General features: G+C 47.7%; 1 protein-coding gene across 1 annotated transcript in view; it reads left to right on the forward strand.

Moving 5' to 3' along the window:
• Positions 1-19,711, forward strand: part of LOC138265856 (outer mitochondrial transmembrane helix translocase-like) — a 114,009-nt gene that overhangs the window by 63,871 nt on the left and 30,427 nt on the right. Inside the window, exon 6 of the mRNA XM_069213953.1 lies at positions 10,238-10,344. Coding sequence (XP_069070054.1) covers positions 10,238-10,344 — 107 coding nt within the window. The remainder of the gene's footprint in view (positions 1-10,237; positions 10,345-19,711) is intronic.

A 19,711-nucleotide genomic window follows, 5' to 3' on the forward strand; every position in this document is an offset into this window, starting at 1 on the left:
GTGGTGTTGTTGTTAAACCTGCCTCTGAGTAAATATTCCAACCATGTGAGTGTGTTGTGTACCCATTGATATTCACTTCCACCATGTGGCTTGTTTGCCACTACGTTTTAAAGTATTAATTCACACTTTAAAGCAGGTGTCTCCAACCCATTGATCACTAGCTACTAGTGGCTCCCAGACCCCTTCAGAGTAGCTCACAGCCTTAAGTTCATTTTTTAAATAAGCACAGGGTCACATTTTTTGTAAAGTTAAAAAGAGAAATCTGTGTTTACTTTACATTATTATCATCAGGCTGCAGATAGCAGAGCCTGATAATGAGCAGTGCTCACTCAAATATATGGGCCAGACTAGGGCACAGAGGTGAAGAACTGAAGCACCGAAGTATTTAACTCTTAAATAAAAGCCCTTGTCGACTCAGTATTGGAGCGTGATAACAAAATGATGTTTCTGAATGTTTGTAAATGGGAGAAAAATAAAATGAAAAGTTACCTTAATGATTAACTCTTCATTTTAAGTTTCTCCCATTTCCAAGTGCAGCATTTACAAGCAGCTGGTCTTTTACTCCCAGTGGCCAGTAGACACTGTGCCATATTTATAACTGAGAAATAGTCATTTGCTTTAAATGGGAGAAATTTAAAGTGAAGAAAATGTTTTCTATGAAATACTAAGGGGGTCATTACAACCCTGGCGGTCGGTGTTAAAGTGGCGTTAAAACCACCAACAGGCCGGCGGTAAAAAAAATGGAATCATGACCATGGCGGAAACTGCCAACATAGACAGCCACTTTAACACTCCGACCGCCACGGCGGTACAAACAAACAGCATGGCGGTCACCGCCAACAGACAGGCGGAGGACAGTGTACCGCCCACTGTATCATGAGAGGCCAATCCGCCACCTTTTCCGGGGCGGACTCACCGCGAACAAAAACACGGCGAAAACAGGACTTGGAAGGGAAAACGCTCACCTCTACACACCCCATGAGGAACCAGGATGCCATGGAGCCGGAACTCCAAATACTCCCTGCGATAGTCTTCCTGCTCCTCTACCAGGAGGACGAACGCCGGCGGCGAAGACCTCGGTGAGTACTGCACCTACGACACAGGGGAGGGGGGAGGGAAAATAGAGTGACACACACACGCAACACGCAAAACCCCCACCCTCACCCACTACAACACACACACAAATACATGTTGATACATTACGTATACACCCCCCAACCCCCCCGGAAGAATGCAAGGACAAAAGGAAATGATTGTAAACATTGTAATAATGAAAAATCCAGTACTCAAAAATATATATACACTATTAACAAATATATAGACCAAGAATTCAAGTCCATGTACTGCACATACAAAGTCCGTGGACCACTGGGCCCAAAATGCATGGGCAAGGCCCACACATGATACCCGATCAAAACGGAGAGAACACTGCAGGGGCATCAGATTGAAATAAAACAGGCACCTCAGGGGGAAGAGAAGGGGAAGCACCTCAGCCTGATGAGTGCACGACGCCACTGCTCCACAAGGGGGCTCCATGCCCACTGCTTTATCCTGGGGAGTGCAAAGCCACAGTCTCACAAGTCTTTACAGTGAGTGGTTTGCCTACTGCTTTATCCTGGGGAGTGCAAAGCCACAGTCTCACAAGTCTTTACATTTGGTGGTATGCCCACTGCTGCATCCTGGGGAGTGCAAAGCCACAGTCTCACAAGTGAATAACAGTCTCCACTGGTTCTGGAGGGGGCTTTGTGCCCAGATTGCTTCATCCTGCAAAGGACTGTGGTAGTGGATGTCATTATCCACTGGTTCTGGAGGGGGCTTTGTGCCTAGATTGCTTCATCCTGCCAAAGACTGAGGTAGTGGATGTCATTCTCCACTGGTTCTGGAGGGGGCTTTGTGCCCAGATTGCTTCATCCTGCCAAGGACTGAGGTAGTGGATGTCATTCTCCACTGGTTCTGGAGGGGGCTTTGTGCCCAGATTGCTTCACCCTGCCAAGGACTGAGGTAGTGGATGGGAATCTCCACGGTGGGCCTACATGGAAGCTGTCCAGGCCCCTGAAAATGACGACCAGCTTCGTACGACTGACCACTGGGGATGGCAGCCATGTCTGCGGTGGTGCCACTGGATGTGGCGTGGCCACTGGCGGTGCTTGTGGCGGTCTCAGTAGCGGCGGTGCTTGCGGCGCTCATTGGCCTGCAGTGCTGGTGGGTGGCTGAGTGAGCATGCTGGTGGCGGCGGTGTCCTTGGCAGCGGTGCTGGTGGCAGCGGTGTCGTGGGAAGCCTTGCTGGTGGCGGCGGTGTCCTTGGCAGCGGTGCTGGTGGCGGGGGTGTCCTGGGAAGCCTTGCTGGTGGCGGCGGTGTCCTTGGCAGCGGTGCTGGTGGCGGCGGTGTCCTGGGAAGCCGTGCTGGTGGCGGCGGTGTCCTTGGCAGCAGTGCTGGTGTCGGTCTTGTCCGCCGTGCATGTTGGCGGCGACTTCCCTTTCTTTCTGTGCCCCTTCCCCACCTTGGATGGTGGCGCAGCTGTCTTGCCACTCCCAACTGTAGTCCTGGGTGTGCCCTTGCTGGCCGGTGTTTTGCCCTTCTCCTTCCGGCCTGTGGCCAACTTCTTGTGTTTCTGAGGTGGGGGACTGTCCGTGGTCTGGCTCCTTGGCACACTGGCTGCCCTGCTGCTTGGCGCACTCCAGGAGCCAGTTACTGCTGGCACCACTGTTCCCGGTGATGTGGTGGCTGAGGTGCTGGGTTGGGACCTCGAAAGGCTGGCCCTAGGGGACGGAAGGGGAGGGGGAGGTGTAGGGAAGAGGTCAACATTTAAGAGGAAAAGTTTTTTAGACACACTGGGATGGGTAGATGGAGTGGGTTTGGGAGTGGAGGAAGAGGTAGTGGTTGTAGGAGGTGTTCGTTTGCTGAGTTTGGGTGAAGGTGCATGGGCTGGAGGCTGTCGTGAGGTGGGTGGCTGTTGGGTGAGTGTGTGACTGCGTTTGTGTAGTTTGGGAGTGGGCTCACAGACACACTGGGAGAGGACAAGGGATGTGTGAATGGTAGTGAATGGTAGTGGGGGTGGTGATTGCACGTGATGGGCGTGCTGGTGATGGACGTAGTACATGCAGGTGTGAGTGGAGATGTGATAGGGAGGGAGGAGGGAGACGAGGAGGACGGGGAGACAGTGGAGGCAGTGGATGTTGGTATGTGTGCATGGGTATGATGCTTGTGTGAGTGCCTGTGGGATGTGTGGTGCTTATGTTTGCCAGAGCTACTCTTGTGTGTTGATGTGTGTGCATGCTGGTCTGATGGTGTGCTTGGGATAGGCAGAGGTACAGGGGTTTGGGTCTGGGTGGAGGAGGTTGGAGGGGGAGGCTGGACACAGGGACAATGGCTGCCATCAGTGCTGAGGCCAGAGTCTGAAAAGCTCTCTGTTGGGCTGCCTGACCAGAATGAATGCCCTCCAGGTATGCATTTGTCTGTTGCAACTGCCTCTCTACACCCTGGATGGCATTCAGAATGATAGACTGCTCAACAGTGAGGGATCTGAGGAGGTCAATGGCCTCCTCACTGAGGGCAGCAGGGCTGACAGGGGCAGTGGCTGAGGTGCCTGAGGCGAAGGAGATGCCCACCCTCCTGGGTGAGCGGCCACGGGGCACACGCTGAGGGGTTGCTGGGATGGCGGTGCTGGTAGGGGGGGTGGCGGCTGTACTTGTTGATGCGGGGGCACAGAGGGGCCCGCCACCGCAAGGGAGCTCCCATCAGAGGAGGAGTCTGTGTCGCTGCTGTCACCTCCTGTCCCTGCCGTGGAGCTCCTCTCGCCCTCCGTCCCACTGGTGGCTTCAGACTCCGTTGTCTCGCCCTCCAGGGCCATGTGGGATGCAGTTCCCTCCTGCTCCGGTGCCACTGCACCTCCACCTGATGATGCTATTGCACACAAGAACAGGGAGACCACAAAAAGAGGGGGGGAAGACAGAAGAAAGACATGTTCAGTGCATGCAATACCGCTACCGTTGGCAGACACAGCAGCCCTCTGCACTACGCCATGCACTTAGAGTTCCCTCATTAATCACAGGGCCATGGGGTACAAGGCCTATGCCCGATTGCTGCACACATGGAAGTCACAGGAGCCTGACTAGGTGTAGTTGGCTCTTAACACTGGTGGGGTGGGGTGCCACGTGGCCTGCCTTACAAAGGGACCTTGCCTACAAAACTCACCCTGGCCTGGGGTACCTCCAGCCCACCTCCCCCACCCTGACACCTCCAATTCGCGCAGATTCAGCTGAATGAAAGTGTACTCATCCCCTTCCACCGCCAGGATCTGGAACATCAGGGGGGTCATGGTGCGACGGGCACCCCTACCACGTTGGGAGGCCATCCCCAGCTGGGCCTCCGCCGTCTTCTTGCTCCAGAGGCGAATGTCCTCCCATCTTTTCTGGCAGTGGGTGCTCCGTCTGTGGTGGACCCCCAGGGTCCGGACGTCCTTGGCGATGGCACGCCAAATGTCCTTCTTCTGGTGGGCGCTGACCTAGAGGAATAGTACAGGGGACAAGGAGAAGATATAACCGCCTGGAACGTCACAGTCGTTGTCCCACGTTCCCACCCTTGCCATGACGCACATACACTCACCATCGTTTCATGCACGCCTCATTCTCCCCCCGTATCTTCCATCCACACCACTCGACACAGGCATTGCCTATACAGCATGCTCACAGTGTACTTACATGTTTGTCTGGAGGACCGTAGAGTAGCGTGTACTAGGGGAGGACCCCATCCACAAGTTTCTCCAGCTCCTCCGTGGTGAAGGCAGGGGCCCTTTCCCCAGACACATGAGCCATTGTCGCTTCCAGACTGAGGTCACAGCAGCACTTGCAGTGTAGGTCCTCTCCTGTCGAAGATCAGGTATCAAGTGAGTGAAAATATAGAATATGGCGGTCACGTCCACGGCGGTGCGTACCGTCACCGCCGGCGTACATCGTCATTGGCTCCTCCGACCCATAGGGCCCAATGTTAACCAAGGCAGGATTGCGCCGCAGTCTTCGACCACCTATTGCGACGGTGTATTACGCCAGCGCAGTTACCTCATATCCCCTTGTCCCACCTTACAGGTCAGGCAGCCGCCTTTTCGGGGGCCACATGGCATTAATTTTAAATGCGTCACACATATCTAGGCCTTGCATACACACTAAGACAGGCACATAGCGGATTGAAAAATATGTGCAATAAAGTTGTGTTTTTGTACCTCGGAGTTGGCTGACTCTCTGCTTGCTGTTTTCCTCCATAGAGCACGTCCGCTGGGGCAGGTGAGGAGATGGCGGCATCCTCCGGTGTACAAACCGCTGGTGGACCTGTTGACAATGGAAGAGAGACATGTAATTGTGACCTACAGACTGGACCGTGCCACAATCCATGAACTGTGTGCCCAGTTGGAGCCGGACCTGATGTTAGCTATCCGCCATCCCACAGGGATCCCCCCTCTAGTGCAGGTGCTGTCAGTACTCCATTTCCTGGCAAGTGGGTCTTTTCAGACGACAGTGGCCATAGCATCAGGGATGTCCCAGCGTGTTGTCCAGAGTGTTGTCTGCCCTGCTGAAACACATTTACCTACAGTGAAAGGTGACTTCTATGCTTTGGGACATATCCCCAACATCATAGGTGCCACTGATGGGACACATGTGGCCTTGGTCCCCCCGCAGGAGTGAACAGGTGTACAGAAACCGGAAGAGTTACCATTCAATGAATGTGCAGATGGTGTGTTTGTTCGATAGTACATCTCCCATGTGAACGCCAAGTTTCCTGGCTCAGTGCATGACGCTTGCATTCTGAGGAATAGCAGCATCCCTTATGTGATGGGGCAACTCCAGAGGCACCGTGTGTGGCTATTAGATGAGGACATGGACCCTATACAGTGTGAATAGTTGTCTGGGTCTGGGGTTGTCCTAAGGGTTAGTGTGTGTCTAACAGTTGTCCCTCGGCATTTGCAGGTGACTCTGGTTACCCTAACCTGTCATGGCTACTGGCCCCAGTGAGGAATCCCAGGACAAGGGCAGAGGAACGCTACAATGAGGCACATGGGTGAACTAGGACGGTTATAGAGAGGACCTTCGGCCTCCTTGAAGGCCAGGTTCAGGTGCCTCCATATGACGCGTGGTTCCCTATTCTATTCACCAAAGAAGGTGTGCCAGATCATCGTGGCCTGCTGTATGCTGCACAGCCTGGCTTTGCGACGCCAGGTGCCTTTTCTGCAGGAGGATGGTCCAGAAGGAGGTCTTGTGGCAGCTGTGGAGCCTGTGGACAGTGAAGAAGAGGAAGCAGAAGAAGAGGACATCAACAACAGAAACACCGGTATCCAGCAATAGTTCCAGTGAGACACAGGTAAGAAGACATCACTGCCTGCTACATCTGATACACTTGTTCTACCTCTCATCTGTCTGTCACTTACACTCAGTGTATGGACCCTGATTTGTCACTTTCCCTTTCGGTTTCACAGATGTGGGTCCCACTGTGTGACCTCTGCTATGTTTCCTCATGGACTAGAGCTATGTGACATAGGTATGTTGACAATACAGTGGATATTGCATTTTTCATCAGTTATTGCAAATACACTTTTGTGAAAACACAGACTGACTCCAGATAGTTTTGTGATTTAAGGGTGTTTATTGAAGCGCAAAATAGTGGAGGGGGTTGTAATATGGTCAGGGGTGATGGTGGAGGAATGTCCATGGCAGAGTCCAGTCTATTTGTTTCACAGGTGCAGTGTTCAAAGGGGCATAGAAAGTGGAGCAATGGCAGTTTAAGGATGGACAGGGTAACAAAGTGGGATAGAAGGATGACAATCAGGGTGGTCTCATTTCTTGGCGGGGGTCATGGCATTGTTCTCTGTCTTTATCCTGGATCTCAGGGACTGCTTGTGGGGTGGTTCTCCATCTGCAGGGGGTGGGGTGCTGGTGTCGTGGTCCTGTGGCAGTGCCTCCTGTCTACTAGCGCCGGCAGAGGTGGTGGGCAGTTCATCGTCCAGGCTAGTGTCAGGGGCCCCTTGTTGTGCCACAGTGTCCCTCCTGGTGTTCACGAGTACCTTCAGCACCCATACAATGGTGCCCAGGGTGGTATTGATGGATTTGAGTTCCTCCCTGAACCCCAAATACTGTTCCTCCTGCAGTCGCTGGGTCTCCTGAAACTTGGCCAGTACCGTTGCCATCGTCTCCTGGGAATGGTGGTAGGCTTCTATGATGTTGGAGAGGGCCTCATGGAGAGTGGGTTCCCTAGGCCTGTCCTTCCCCTGTCGCACAGCAGCCCTCCAGTTCTCCTGTGTTCCTGGGCCTCTATCCCCTGAACCGTGTGCCCACTACCACTGCCCCCAGGCCCCTGCTGTTCTTGGGGTGGTGGGTTAGCCTGGGTTGCCTGTAGTGGTGGACACACTGCTGCTTGACGTGTCCTGGGGACAGAGGCATGGGCCCGCTCGGTGGGTGCTGTGCTGGTGTTTCCAGAGGGGGGAGGCTCTGTTGTGGCCTGTGCCAGTGTGAGGGGAACCGACTGTCCCGAGGACCCAGATGGGCCGGGCTGGTCATCTAGATCCAGTTGGACAGAGCTGCTGTCATCACTGTGGGCCTCTTCTGTGGGGGGGAGTGGACATGTCTGGAACCTCCTGTCCGGTGACGTTGGGTAGGGGCCCTGCAGGGGTGTAAAGGCATAGTTTTAGTATCTGTGTGTGCCATGGTGTGCAATGGGTGGGTGACCCTGTACCCCAGTGCTTGCATTCCTGTGTAGGACCTTGTGTGCTAATTGTTTAGGGGTCTGTGTGGGTATGTGCAGTGGACATGCATTGGTGATGGGTGTCCATACTTTGTTGTTGCATGCAGGGCCTGGTGTTGGGATGTGTGGTTTGTGATAGTGTGACATGCGTGAGGAGTTGGAGTGATGGGGGTGAGGGTGGGGTATGTGATAGTATGCAGGTAGGGTGGGGGATGAAGTTGTGAAAGCTTTGACTTACCAGAGTCCATTCCTCCAGCTACTCCAGCGAGGCCCTCAGGATGCAGTATAGCCAAGACCTGCTCCTCTCATGTTGTTAGTTGTGGGGGAGGAGGTGGGGGACTACCGCCAGTCCTCTGAACTGCGATGTGGTGTCTTGAGACCACGGAACGCACCTTCCCCCGTAGGTCGTTCCACCTCTTCCTGATGTCATCCCGTGTTCTTGGGTGCTGTCCCACTGCGTTGACCCTGTCCACGATTCTGTGCCATAGCTACATCTTCCTAGCTATGGTGGTGTGCTGCACCTGTGATCCGAATAGCTGTGGCTCTACCCGGATGATTTCCTCCACCATGACCCTGAGCTCCTCCTCAGAAAACCTGGGGTGTCTTTGCGGTGCCATGGGGTGGTGTGGGTGATGTGTGAGGTGGTGTGTGTTGTGATGTGTGGGGTGATGTTTAGGGGTGTGTAGTGTTTTGTGCGTGGATGTGGATGTGTTATGGTGTTGTGTGCCTCTGTATGGTGGTGTTGTCTTTGCTGTGCTGTCTCTCTGGCCTTCGTCAATATTTTAGGTCGTAAGGGTTTGTGGGTGATGTGGGTGGGTGTTTTATATTGTATTGGGTGTGTGGGAGTGGTGTGTGTATGTGTATCAGGTGTGTGTATTTGGAATTGTCCAATGTTGTTGTGTTTTGTAAATGTGTGTGTATTTTGAGCACGGCGGTGTGTACCGCCAATGGAATACCGCGGTTGAAAGACCCCCGCGTGGATTCGTGGGTCATGATACTGTGGGCGTATTCCTGTTGGCGAGACGGTGTCGGTTTTGTTATCGCCAGTTTATCACTGACCTTTGGTGTGGCGGACTTGTGTGGGTGTCTGTATTGTGGCGGATTCCGAGCTGTGGGTCGTGATAGCTTTAGCGGAATTCCGCGGCCGCGGCGGTGTGTTGGCGGTTTTCTGCACGGCGGTAAGCGGCATTTACCGCCAATGTTGTAATGAGGGCCTAAGTCTTACTTTCTTTCTCCACTTTCAGTTAAGCCACTTATCTCTTTATGTTTTATGAAGCATGTTTCTTAACTTAAAATTCCTGCCACTTAAACAAATGTATTTTTTTTTAGGAATATGGCACCATGTCCGCAGGCCACTGGGAGTAAGATGCCTGGTGTGACACTTAGAAATGGGAGAACATTTAAATGAAGAATTTTATGGAATCCATATAAACAAAGTTAACTCTTCAGTTTAATTTTCTCAACACAGTACCATATTTGTAAGTGCAAAATACAGCCATTATTTTAAGTGTGGAAAAATTTGAAGTGCAGAAAAATGTTCTGTATTCTAAACATTTTTGCATAACTTTTTTCTGCACTTCAAATCTCTCCCATTGAAAAAAATTGATTTATGCTTGTGTTAGACATGTAACGGTGCCACATATGACGAAAGGTATTGCTGTGCCACAAGTACATACAACACAGTCTCTCAGTCACCTCTTCACACACATCCCATTCATACGCACACATGTTGATACATCCCCACAGACCACACTCTCACGGACGCACATGGCAGCCCTGTCATAATGCCCCTAGTCAAAGTATTTTGTTCAAACAATAGATCTGGCTCTGTGGACATTAGGCTTAAGATCAATTAAGTTGGGTGTGGGGGCATCTGGTAACGACGTGCAAGTTGCTTAGCGTTCAACAGATCACAATGATTTTCATTGCTCATAAGTAGCTCTCACTACAGAAAAGGTTGGAGACCCCCTCCTCTAAAGGTTTGTTGAACCAATGTTTTAGGTATGAATTTACACTGGGGTTGTTGGTAATCAGGAGCTGGATGTGCAAAGGGAATTTGATTGTGCAAAGCCTGTGCAAGATTGTCTATCAAAAAGTAAATGCAATTCTGAAATGCCTTTCCAAATTGTAGTTCCAATATTGCCAGTACTTGCAAGGCTCAAAAAGCAAGGGGTTGAAAGGGTGCTTTCCCCTTCTTGGGACTTACAAAAGGAAACATGTCAATGCACTGTGACTGTTTCTGTGGTTGCAAAGTTACGATTGGTTACCGACTGCTGAGCACAGACAGTAGTCAACTGCCATTTTGGACAGCATACACTGTGCAGGGAACAGCTGGTGACCTCAATGGGAGAGGACAGTAGTCCTTGGGACCATGCTGCTCCCTGTATGCCTCAGTGTGCTACTTTCTATGGCAATAAGTATTATTACACAACCTGTAGGTGTGTTGGCATCCACACTGAGTATTATCTCCAGATAAAGTATTGGTAATATTTCTTTTGATTTGTGCAGATTCCTTCCTGCGAAATCGTTCCGCTCTGGACCACGAGGCAACTGCCATGATGAAAGCTCAATTCATGAGCCTCTGGGACGGGTTGGATACTTTACCAGATTGTCAGGTACCTATGTGAATATGGGCTCTGTCAGTTTGTCATACACCTCTGATTACATTGGCATGTGTCTGCACACTCTGTTAAACTGTTTGGTACTTCTTAGTAGGTTTTGTAAGAATGGTTTGTTTTTTGTCAGACGATGAGGTACCTCTGGGCATCGTGTGTTTGGCTGTGTGTGTGATTTGTGTTTAGGTCCACATGTGAGTGTGTCTGCACATGTACTGCCTCCAACTGTCAAGTACATCTGAGAATAGAACTTGGAATGGGTGAACTCTGTTTGAAACTGTAAGGTGCCAGTGGGTATGAAGGGGGTCATTATGACGGGGTCATGGTGACGGTTGAACCGCCACAGTTGTGATGATCCGAGTGCCACATTATGACAGTGGCAGAGCCGCCACGGTCCAACCACAGACACCACCAGGCTGCCGCCAGCTTGCAGCCTGGTGGTCCCGGGGGTTGTAATCTGCAAGCAGGGCTGCCCTGGGGATTACGAGTCTCCATCCGCCAGCCTGTGAGTGGCGGTAAACACTGCCATGGAAGGGCTGGCGAAATGGGGGACTCCGGGGGTCCCTGGGGGACCCTGCACTGCCCATGCACTTGGCATGGGCAGTTCAGGGGCCCCCATGCACAGCCCAATCACGCATTCCACTGCCCGAATTACGGGCAGTGGGGTGCACGACAGGTGCCACTGCACCCGCTGCACGCCCACATTGCAGCCGGGTCCATTTGGAGCCGGCTGCAAAGTTAAGGCCCTGTTCCCCGCTGGACCGGGGGGCAGAAACAGTATTTCTGCCCACCGGCCGAGCGGGGAAACCATAATAGGGCCAGAGGGTTCAGGCCACACAGGCGGCCTGATGGCAGTATGGCATCGGCGGGCAGCCTCCGCCGCCCCCCCAATGTCATAATGAGGGCCATAGTCTGTGAGGGCTTTATCACTGGACATCATTTATGTGAATGATCAACACTGCAACAGACTGTCTGCTACCTCTTCATATAGTGTGTGGTGAGTATGAAACCGGTAGGTTTCATACTCTTATACAGTGTGTGAGTGTGCAGCCTGCCCATCTGTCAGGTGCCCCATAGCATACAGTGGTTAAAGCCTAGACACTATTAGAGCACCAGGTATAAATATGTACACACAGTGCAAGGTTTAAACACTGTATCAGATTGTTAGGTATCCCTTAACACAGGGTTTGTGAGGGCTTGTTCCTGTATCAAACCATCATATAGCACAGAATGTGAGAGAGTTGGGGACACTGTGGCAGTTAAACACTACTTCAGGGGTCAGGCACTTGTCAGCTGATAGTTTATGGGGGTTAGACACTGTGCCTGACTGTAGGGTACCCCTGAGCAGAAAGCATGGGATGGCAGGACACTGAGAACATCAAGTATCCCTAAACACATAGGTCCACTTCATGAAAGTAAATGGAAAAGTCTGGACAGAGATTTACGTCTCCAACGGAATATACTTTTCTGATTATTTCCTATTAATTAACTTCCCTTGTAATATGCCTGGAAAGATGCATCAGGTGCTTATTTCCAGCACACTTCTGGAAATATCATGTGACATTTTAAAAAGTCTCCTATTCATTCTCAGTAGAGTTCTCCATAGGGGAATAATCTTTTCATGGGACATCGAGCCCTGAAAAAAAGTAGTTTTTTTTTCTCTGCAGGAAAAATATATTTCACTGTCGAGAACGTAATTCCTTTACACCCCACCAGATCTGGGGGTAATCTGTTGCCCGTCCTATCCTGGAAGGAAAATGTTACTTACCCAGCAGACATCTGTTCGTGGCATGTAGTGCTGTAGATTCACATGCTTTGCATAAGTCTGGAATCTAGTGTTGGGCTTGGAGTGTTGCTAGTTGTTTTAGCTCAAATAATCTTTTGGAGTCACGAGATCGAGTGACTACTCCTCTCGGTGATACTGTGCATGGGCATCGAGTCCTTTGTTAGATTGTTTTCCCGCAGGCGGGTGAAGTAAGAAGTATATATGTAGATAGATAGGAATGAGAACAAAAAGGATGTCCATGCTGCGTATATACATATGTACAATATTTGGTAAATAATGCCACTACAATGACCACAGGCTTCCGGGGAGGAGGGAGAGCGCATGTGAATCTACATCACTACATGCCACAAATAGAGGTCTATGGGTAAGTAACATTTTCAGTTCGATGGCATATGTGCATGTAGATACACATGCTTTGCATAGACTGTAAAGCAGTCCCTCCAAGAAAGTGGTTGCTAGCCTATAGAAGTTGGAGTAGCTTCAAAAAGTGACCTGAGCACCGCTTGGCCAACATTAGCTTGTTGCCATGCTGAAACATCTACACTATAGTGCTTAGTAAATGTATGTGGTGTAGATCACATAGCAGCTTCGCAACTTTATGCTATTGGAATGTTTCCTAAAAAAGCCATAGAAGCACCTTTTTCTGGTAGAATGTGCTCTGGGAGCTATAGGTAATTGTCTTTTGGTTTTAGGATAGCAAGTTTGAATACACTTGACTATCCATCTCGCTATACCACTTTTTGAAATTGGATTGCCTTTATGAGGCATTGAAAATGCTACAAAAAGCTGTTTAGATTTTCTAAAACGTTTAGTCCTATCAATGTAACTCATAAGATCCCTTTTAACATCTAATGTGTGAAGAGCTCTTTCAGCGACTGAGTCTGGTTGTGGGAAATAAAAATATAACTCAATTGATTGGTTAATGTGAAATGGTGAAAATACTTTTGGAAGGAATTTAGGGTTTGTCCCAAGAAATACCCTATCATTGTGTACCTGGAAGAAAGGTTATTCTAAACTTTTGGTGGAGTGGAGATGAGTTGTAGGCAGTAACCATGTTGGATAATTGATAGAACCCATTGATCTGTGGTGATATTGGACCATTGGGGATAGAAACGTGTGTGTCTTCCCACTACTGGAGAGGTGTGTACTGGTGGAAGGTGGAAGCAGTCACTGGTGTATATTTGAGGCAGAACCCATAGAGGTGGACACCTTACTTCTCCCTTTATTATTTGCACCTCTGTAGGAACCTCTATTGTAGAAGTATGTTACTTGTTTGGTTTGGGAGATGGAATGCTCACTAGATGATGTTTTGAAGCCTCCCCTAAATTGTGACCGGCACAAATTACTTATATTTGGTGTGAGTAGGGCCCCCATAGCTTTTGCTGTTTCCGAATCCTTTTTGAGCTTGTCTATGGTGATGTCAACCTCTGGGCCAAACAAGTGTTCTCTATCGAAAGGCATGTTAAGAACTGCCTGCTGTATTTCTGGCTTGAAGCCTGAGCATCTGAGCCAAGCATGCCTTCTTATAATAACACTGGTATTTATACTGCGGGCTGCGGTATCCGCTGCATCAGTGGCACACCTAATGGAGTTGTTTGAGATGGCTTGCCCTTCTGAAACTATCTCCTGTCACCTTTTCCGATGTTCCTCTGAGAGGTACTGGAGAAGATCTTTAATCTCATCCCAGTGTGCTCTGTCATATCATGCCAGAAGTGCCTGTGAATTGGCAATCCACCAATGATTAGCAGCTTCTGCAGCCACTCTTTTTCCTCCTGCATCAAGTTTTTTGCTCTCTTTATTAGGAGGAGGAGCATCACCTGTCAATTGACTATTAGCATGTTTCCGTGCTGTGCTACCAACTATAGAGTCAGGAGGTATCTGTGATCTAATAAATATAGCGTCTGAGGGTGCTCACCCTTGGGGTAATAACTCTCTAACTAACAGGTTCTTTAAAGATGTCTGTGGCGTGTCTAAGCATACCTGGCAACATGGGCAGGAACTGACTTTCTTTGTGGGTGGTAGATAGTGTATCAAAGGGAAATCCTCTTCCATAGGGTCAGTGTGCATGTTTATGTTCTGGTATGCAGCTGCTGTTGCAATAACCTGTTGGTAAGATGTTGCATCTTCAGGAGGTGAAGGGCGTGCCGGCTAAAAATTAGGGACATTGGGGAGTATGAGATCTGAATCATATGAATCCCATGGGTCGAAATCCTGTCAACTTTCACCCAAAATTATCTCTGTGAGGTGGTGGTGAAACTTCTAGAGAAACTTGTGGCTGTATTATATATGTAGGAGATTGGGGAGGAGTAATAGGAAGTATAGGAGAGTGAGGTGGAGAAGGTTGAGGTAGAACTGAGGCCTTGTCTTTGTCCTCAGAGACATTTTTAGGAGGAGGAGCAGTGTCCAATGTCTCTTGAAAATTAAGTCTCCTCTTGATTGGGACAGGGAGAGAAGCAATTATTTTCCCTTTTCCCAGTGTATGTGGAGCTGGCGCTGACGAGCGTCCATTACTTCAAGAATTGGTTCTACTGGTGAAGCTTCCTCAGAGAAAATAGTGGAGTGGAAACCTTGCGTTGAGCGGATGGTGTTGGCTCTGAAGCTGATGTAGAAGGCATCTTTCTCGGAGCCAAAATGCTTGGATCCAAGAGTTGACTCAATCCTGAGACTGTGTGGGATGCTGTAGAATCAGAAGTTGATGCCGAAGACATCTTAACCTTGGCAATTTTCGGTGCCGAGCTGGAGGGCGGGGCACCTGAATGTAATTTTCAGATCCGACTATGGCCTGAAGGCAGTGGTGGACCGACAACCAGTTTAGATGTTTTTTTCGGAGTCTTTGTGTGGGAGATCGGGGCTGGTGTACTCACATGTTGTGCTGAGGTGAGCGGCTGAATTTCAATGTCAGTTTTGACGTCCCACTAGGAATCTCGAATAGAGAGGGCTGCCTGATGTCTGATCTCCTCCTGTGCATGCTCCTCTCTGGAAAATATCAGGAGTGTCATTCGGTGTCTTTGACGCCATCTTCAAGCGATGTGCTCTTCGATCCCGGAGGATTTTTTCAGATCGAGAAGACCGACCGGCGTCGCAGTTCTCTTCTTTATGTTCCGAATACAAGCACAAGTAATACACCAAGTGTTGATCAGTTTGTGGGAATTTGAAATAGCATTGAGGACAGAACCTAAATGAAGTCTGTTCCATCAGCCCTGCATATTTCAGCATCACACGGAGGAGTAGGCCAGAGAAGGTCATTGACACCCGAAGGGCGGTAAACTGTCTCCCGATGCAGAAATTCAGTTTGAGTGAGTTAGGTTTTGGATGCGCGATCGAAATACTATATGGTCTTCGAAAGAAAGAATGATGGAAGGGAAGAGTTCGGGATAGACTGAGCTGAGGAATACCGGAGCGAGAGGACACACGTCCGAACCCGACAGTGGAGAGAAAGCAATCTAACAAACGACTTGATGCCCATACGCAGTATCACTGAGAGGAGGAGTCACTCGATCTCGTGGCTCAAAAAGATTCTTCAAACAAAAACAACTCGCTACACTCCAAACCCAAAACTAGATGGCGAACTTATGCAAAGCATGTGTATCTAGAGCTTCACATGCCATCAAATGAGGAGTTACTCAAGTCCCTTTCTTAAGTAAATCTCTGACTATTTCCAGAGTGGAGAGGCGGTGGAAATGAGTTTGGGCATGCCAACAAACTGCACCCTGGGACACCCTCTTCCCCTACATTAGTGGTACTGTGCTTATGGCAGAGAAATGTGCACTTGTAAAATTATGTACGCTTGCAAGGAATACATTTGTGAATTCCTGCCAGATGTAAAAATAGAGTTTGCAGTAGATTAACCTTTACAACCACATTACATTGATCAAAAAAAGAAGGGAATCACTCAAGATCAAGTGTAATCCTTAATCCTCTTGTCACATATTAAATCACCAAAGTTGCTACTGGATCGAATCGCAAGTTGTACAGCTGCGTGCATTTTTTTGCAGAGATTTTGTCATTTAACATGGATTATTGAGAATTATTAAGAATTGTCCTGATGACAAAGCGTACAAATTAATACCTATAATTTTTACCTGAAGAAGTCCCATTTAGGGATGAAATGCATTGGTTAGGGCGACACAGTGTTTTTCTTGAGTCATAAAGAAGCTGATTGAATACATATTGTCTATACTTTTTTACAATCAACTGTGTTTGGATCCTGTTGGTGGGCTGAATAAAAAAAGATGTTACCTCAGCATCACAGAAATTTGAAATTTCATATTGTGATTATGTTTTGTGTGATTTAGGGGGTTGAATGGCAGTTCAACCTTAGGGTTTAAGCACCAAACTTGATTCAACATAGTATTATGTACTAGTGCAGTGGGGTATAACTATTTCTGCCAAATGTGTAGTTTCACATTTACCTTTATGTATAGGCCCTATAGTGAGAGGCAGTCTGCCACTGGCAGACTGCCCTCAGCACAGTGTGTGAGCATCTGAAGTAGCCTATCACTCTGTCACATAACAACCTGAGCACATAGCTTGTGCGGTCTAAACTGTACGCACAATTAAATTCCGCACTCACTCCTTTGCTGTTTCATGAGACATGCATGTGGGATAGAAGTGGGCCCTGTATCATCTAAATGGGTCCTGTGGGATGTGCCTATGCTTTTTGCCATTTACACTATTGGGCGGGCTCTGGTGCTCTGCCTATAGGCAACGCATGCTGGGTCCCATCGGTTTATTGCTTGTCCACCTGGCTGAGAAGAAGAAACCCAATTACCTGCTCCACGTTAATTGGCGTAGGAAATTGACTGAGACGAAAGAGTATCACAATCACTTAGCCACTGGACTGGCTAGGTGGGCCTAGACTGTGGAAACGTATGCCCATGCCAGAGAGGTGCATTAACTTGGTCCTGCCCTAGGGGTCTCAGTTGATCTTGCAGAGCGACAAAAACTGGCAACTAGGTATTACAGAAGAAAGTGCACTGACAGTTGATAATCTGCTGGCTTCCTTTAAACACCAGATCTGACCAAAAGCATGTGACAGTTTCCATTTTTTAACAGTATAACCCTGACCTGGCTTCTGTATTACTGACTTACTTTAAAAGGCCACAATATACAGTGTAACTCCCTTTCAATAATTGTATACAATGCATATGAATCACAGTATTCAGTTAAACATCATCACTCAAGATATCACATTGTGGTAAACGTTTCAGGAGTTGTGCCTTTCCCCACTCAGATCTACATCATCCTCATTATTGCTACCTACAGCTACTTCATTTGTGTCAACCACACATTTTACTTCTTGCCCGCCTGACAAACTTTCAGGATATAACTTTTTTCTTACACTTGGCACACTATATATCAAACACAGGACACATCTTAGAATTCACCAAATGATTCAAACTGCCACGTATCTAACATCAACCTTTCTTGTTTTCCCAAGGCTGTGAACTGCCATGAGAGTTCATGTTTTCTTCCTATCATTAGTGTAAGTCTTTGATATGTCATTGAAATTCCCACTGTCTTCAGCATCCTTTTTTCCTGAAAATAGCTTTTGGATAGCTCAGTCCTCCTAGTTACATCAATGGTTGCCTGAAAAGTGGTTTATGTGCCCACCCACAGCTTCTCCTGTACTTTTTTTTCGATTTAGTTTTCATTAAAATTTGATGTCTTAAAACCTATTCATATGTAATAAACTCTAAGTTGCAGGTCACTGCCATTGCTGTCAGAGCTAACACATATTGATCTATGCTAACGAGTCCCGCCCTAGGTAATTTGCTTACTCTGGGACTCGTTTTAGGCCAATAAATATTTTGACTCTGATTGGAGACACCTTAAGACGAGATAACTATTTAGCATTTCAATCAATAGATCAGTAACCTCATCAATATTCAATATGACTGAAAGTTCATGGTGATCTTTGATTCTTATTAATGTCATAAACTAATTTAATTAATTAAATTAGTTAATGACATTAATAAGAATCAAAGCTCACCATGACCTTTCAGTCATGAATAACCACACTCGATTTAGTAAGGTTTATAAGATTTATTCCCTATTGATTACAATCTACTAGCAAGTTTTAGTCTCAACACCAGGAAGCACATCAATAATGTCACAATATGGTAACTTGAGTAAGATTTAAGCAAAGCAAAGATTATAAACATCAGGACAAAACACGGCGTTAACATGAATCAACTTTAGCAGAGTGGCATTAATACGTTATCCAACAAAGCAAAGATCCAGTCATTTGTCTATTTGCACCCTATATTAGTGGACTCCTTGTCTAACCTCTAATTAGCATCAGCATGTTGGGCTTCATGTAAAACAATTTAGTAACACAAATTTTGAAAACATCTAGCTATGGTCTCTGTCAAAAGCAGTTGGTACCTAGAAAGGAAAGGCAAACAGACAATTATAATTTCATTATCATATAGTTACCCTCCGCAATGGGTCAGCACACAGAGTCAGTCTTTGTCCTCAGCACAGTAGTCGATCCGCCATCAGCCAGGACAGAACAGCAAAGTCTCAGCAAACAGGGCAGAAAGTTCTTCCCTCTTAAGGGAGTGAAGTAAATGTTGGGTAAAGAAGGATGGTTCAAAGTAAGGAAAAGTCTCTCAAAGTAAGGATAAGGTAATGGCTGCAAGGAACAGCAAAGGATGGCAAAAGAGTGGACGATTTCTCCTTGTGGCATGTCATATTAAATTAATCGAACAAACCCTTAATTTCCAGTTGGGCAAAATCTGGTGCACCACTATCTCTGTCCAATTGTTGAGTGGTCACCTTACTAGAATTTTCACCTAAGACAGTTCTCAAGCAGTTCATTGGCTCCTGTGATATACGTCTTCATCAGGTGAGATGGCAGGTAAGAAAAGTTACACGCACAGCTTCAGTTAGTAGCTCCATTGTCTTTACCAGTTTAGGCGACTTGTACCTGTTGCGAATTACACTATTGCATTCGGCAAGAATGTCTCCTTGAACAAGTCGTGTCTCATGAGAAAGAATTTACTACGGTTACACACACACATCTTCTAGCTTCTGGAAAAGTACAGCTTTATGTCCTTCAGGAAGACAGCACACTACACGTTAGAAAAAACACATTTAATATGAGACCGGGCAGCTAGGCCCAGACCCTTGCTAACTAAGGCCTAGTGAGTAATTTAGCAAAACTTAACATATAATTCTTAGTGCTAATACAAAATCACCCATTAGTACATTATTGATTCATCATTAGTCAATTTCATTAATCATCGTATACATTGGTGGCCACTCCCCGTGGGCACATTTCAAACGCATATGTTAATATTAGTCTGTCACGTTTTCTATGCAGCTTCATTAACATTATTTTGCAAGCAGTTCATGTTAATTTTGATTATAAAAGCTACACTCCAACATCTATTGATCTACTTCCCCTTTGTGCTCATGAGTAAAGATTACATCTATCTAACCTTGTTAATCTTCTTTCCGTATCGAATCTGTTTAAATGCAGTTAAGTATAATCAGGTCTCACTGTATTACTTAAGGGTGGAATATTTTTAAATGCCTTTAACTCTACTGCCCCAAGACAATGTTTTAGCAATGCAG

Source organism: Pleurodeles waltl, chromosome 11, assembly GCF_031143425.1.
Source record: "Pleurodeles waltl isolate 20211129_DDA chromosome 11, aPleWal1.hap1.20221129, whole genome shotgun sequence".
Lineage (NCBI taxonomy): Eukaryota > Metazoa > Chordata > Amphibia > Caudata > Salamandridae > Pleurodeles > Pleurodeles waltl.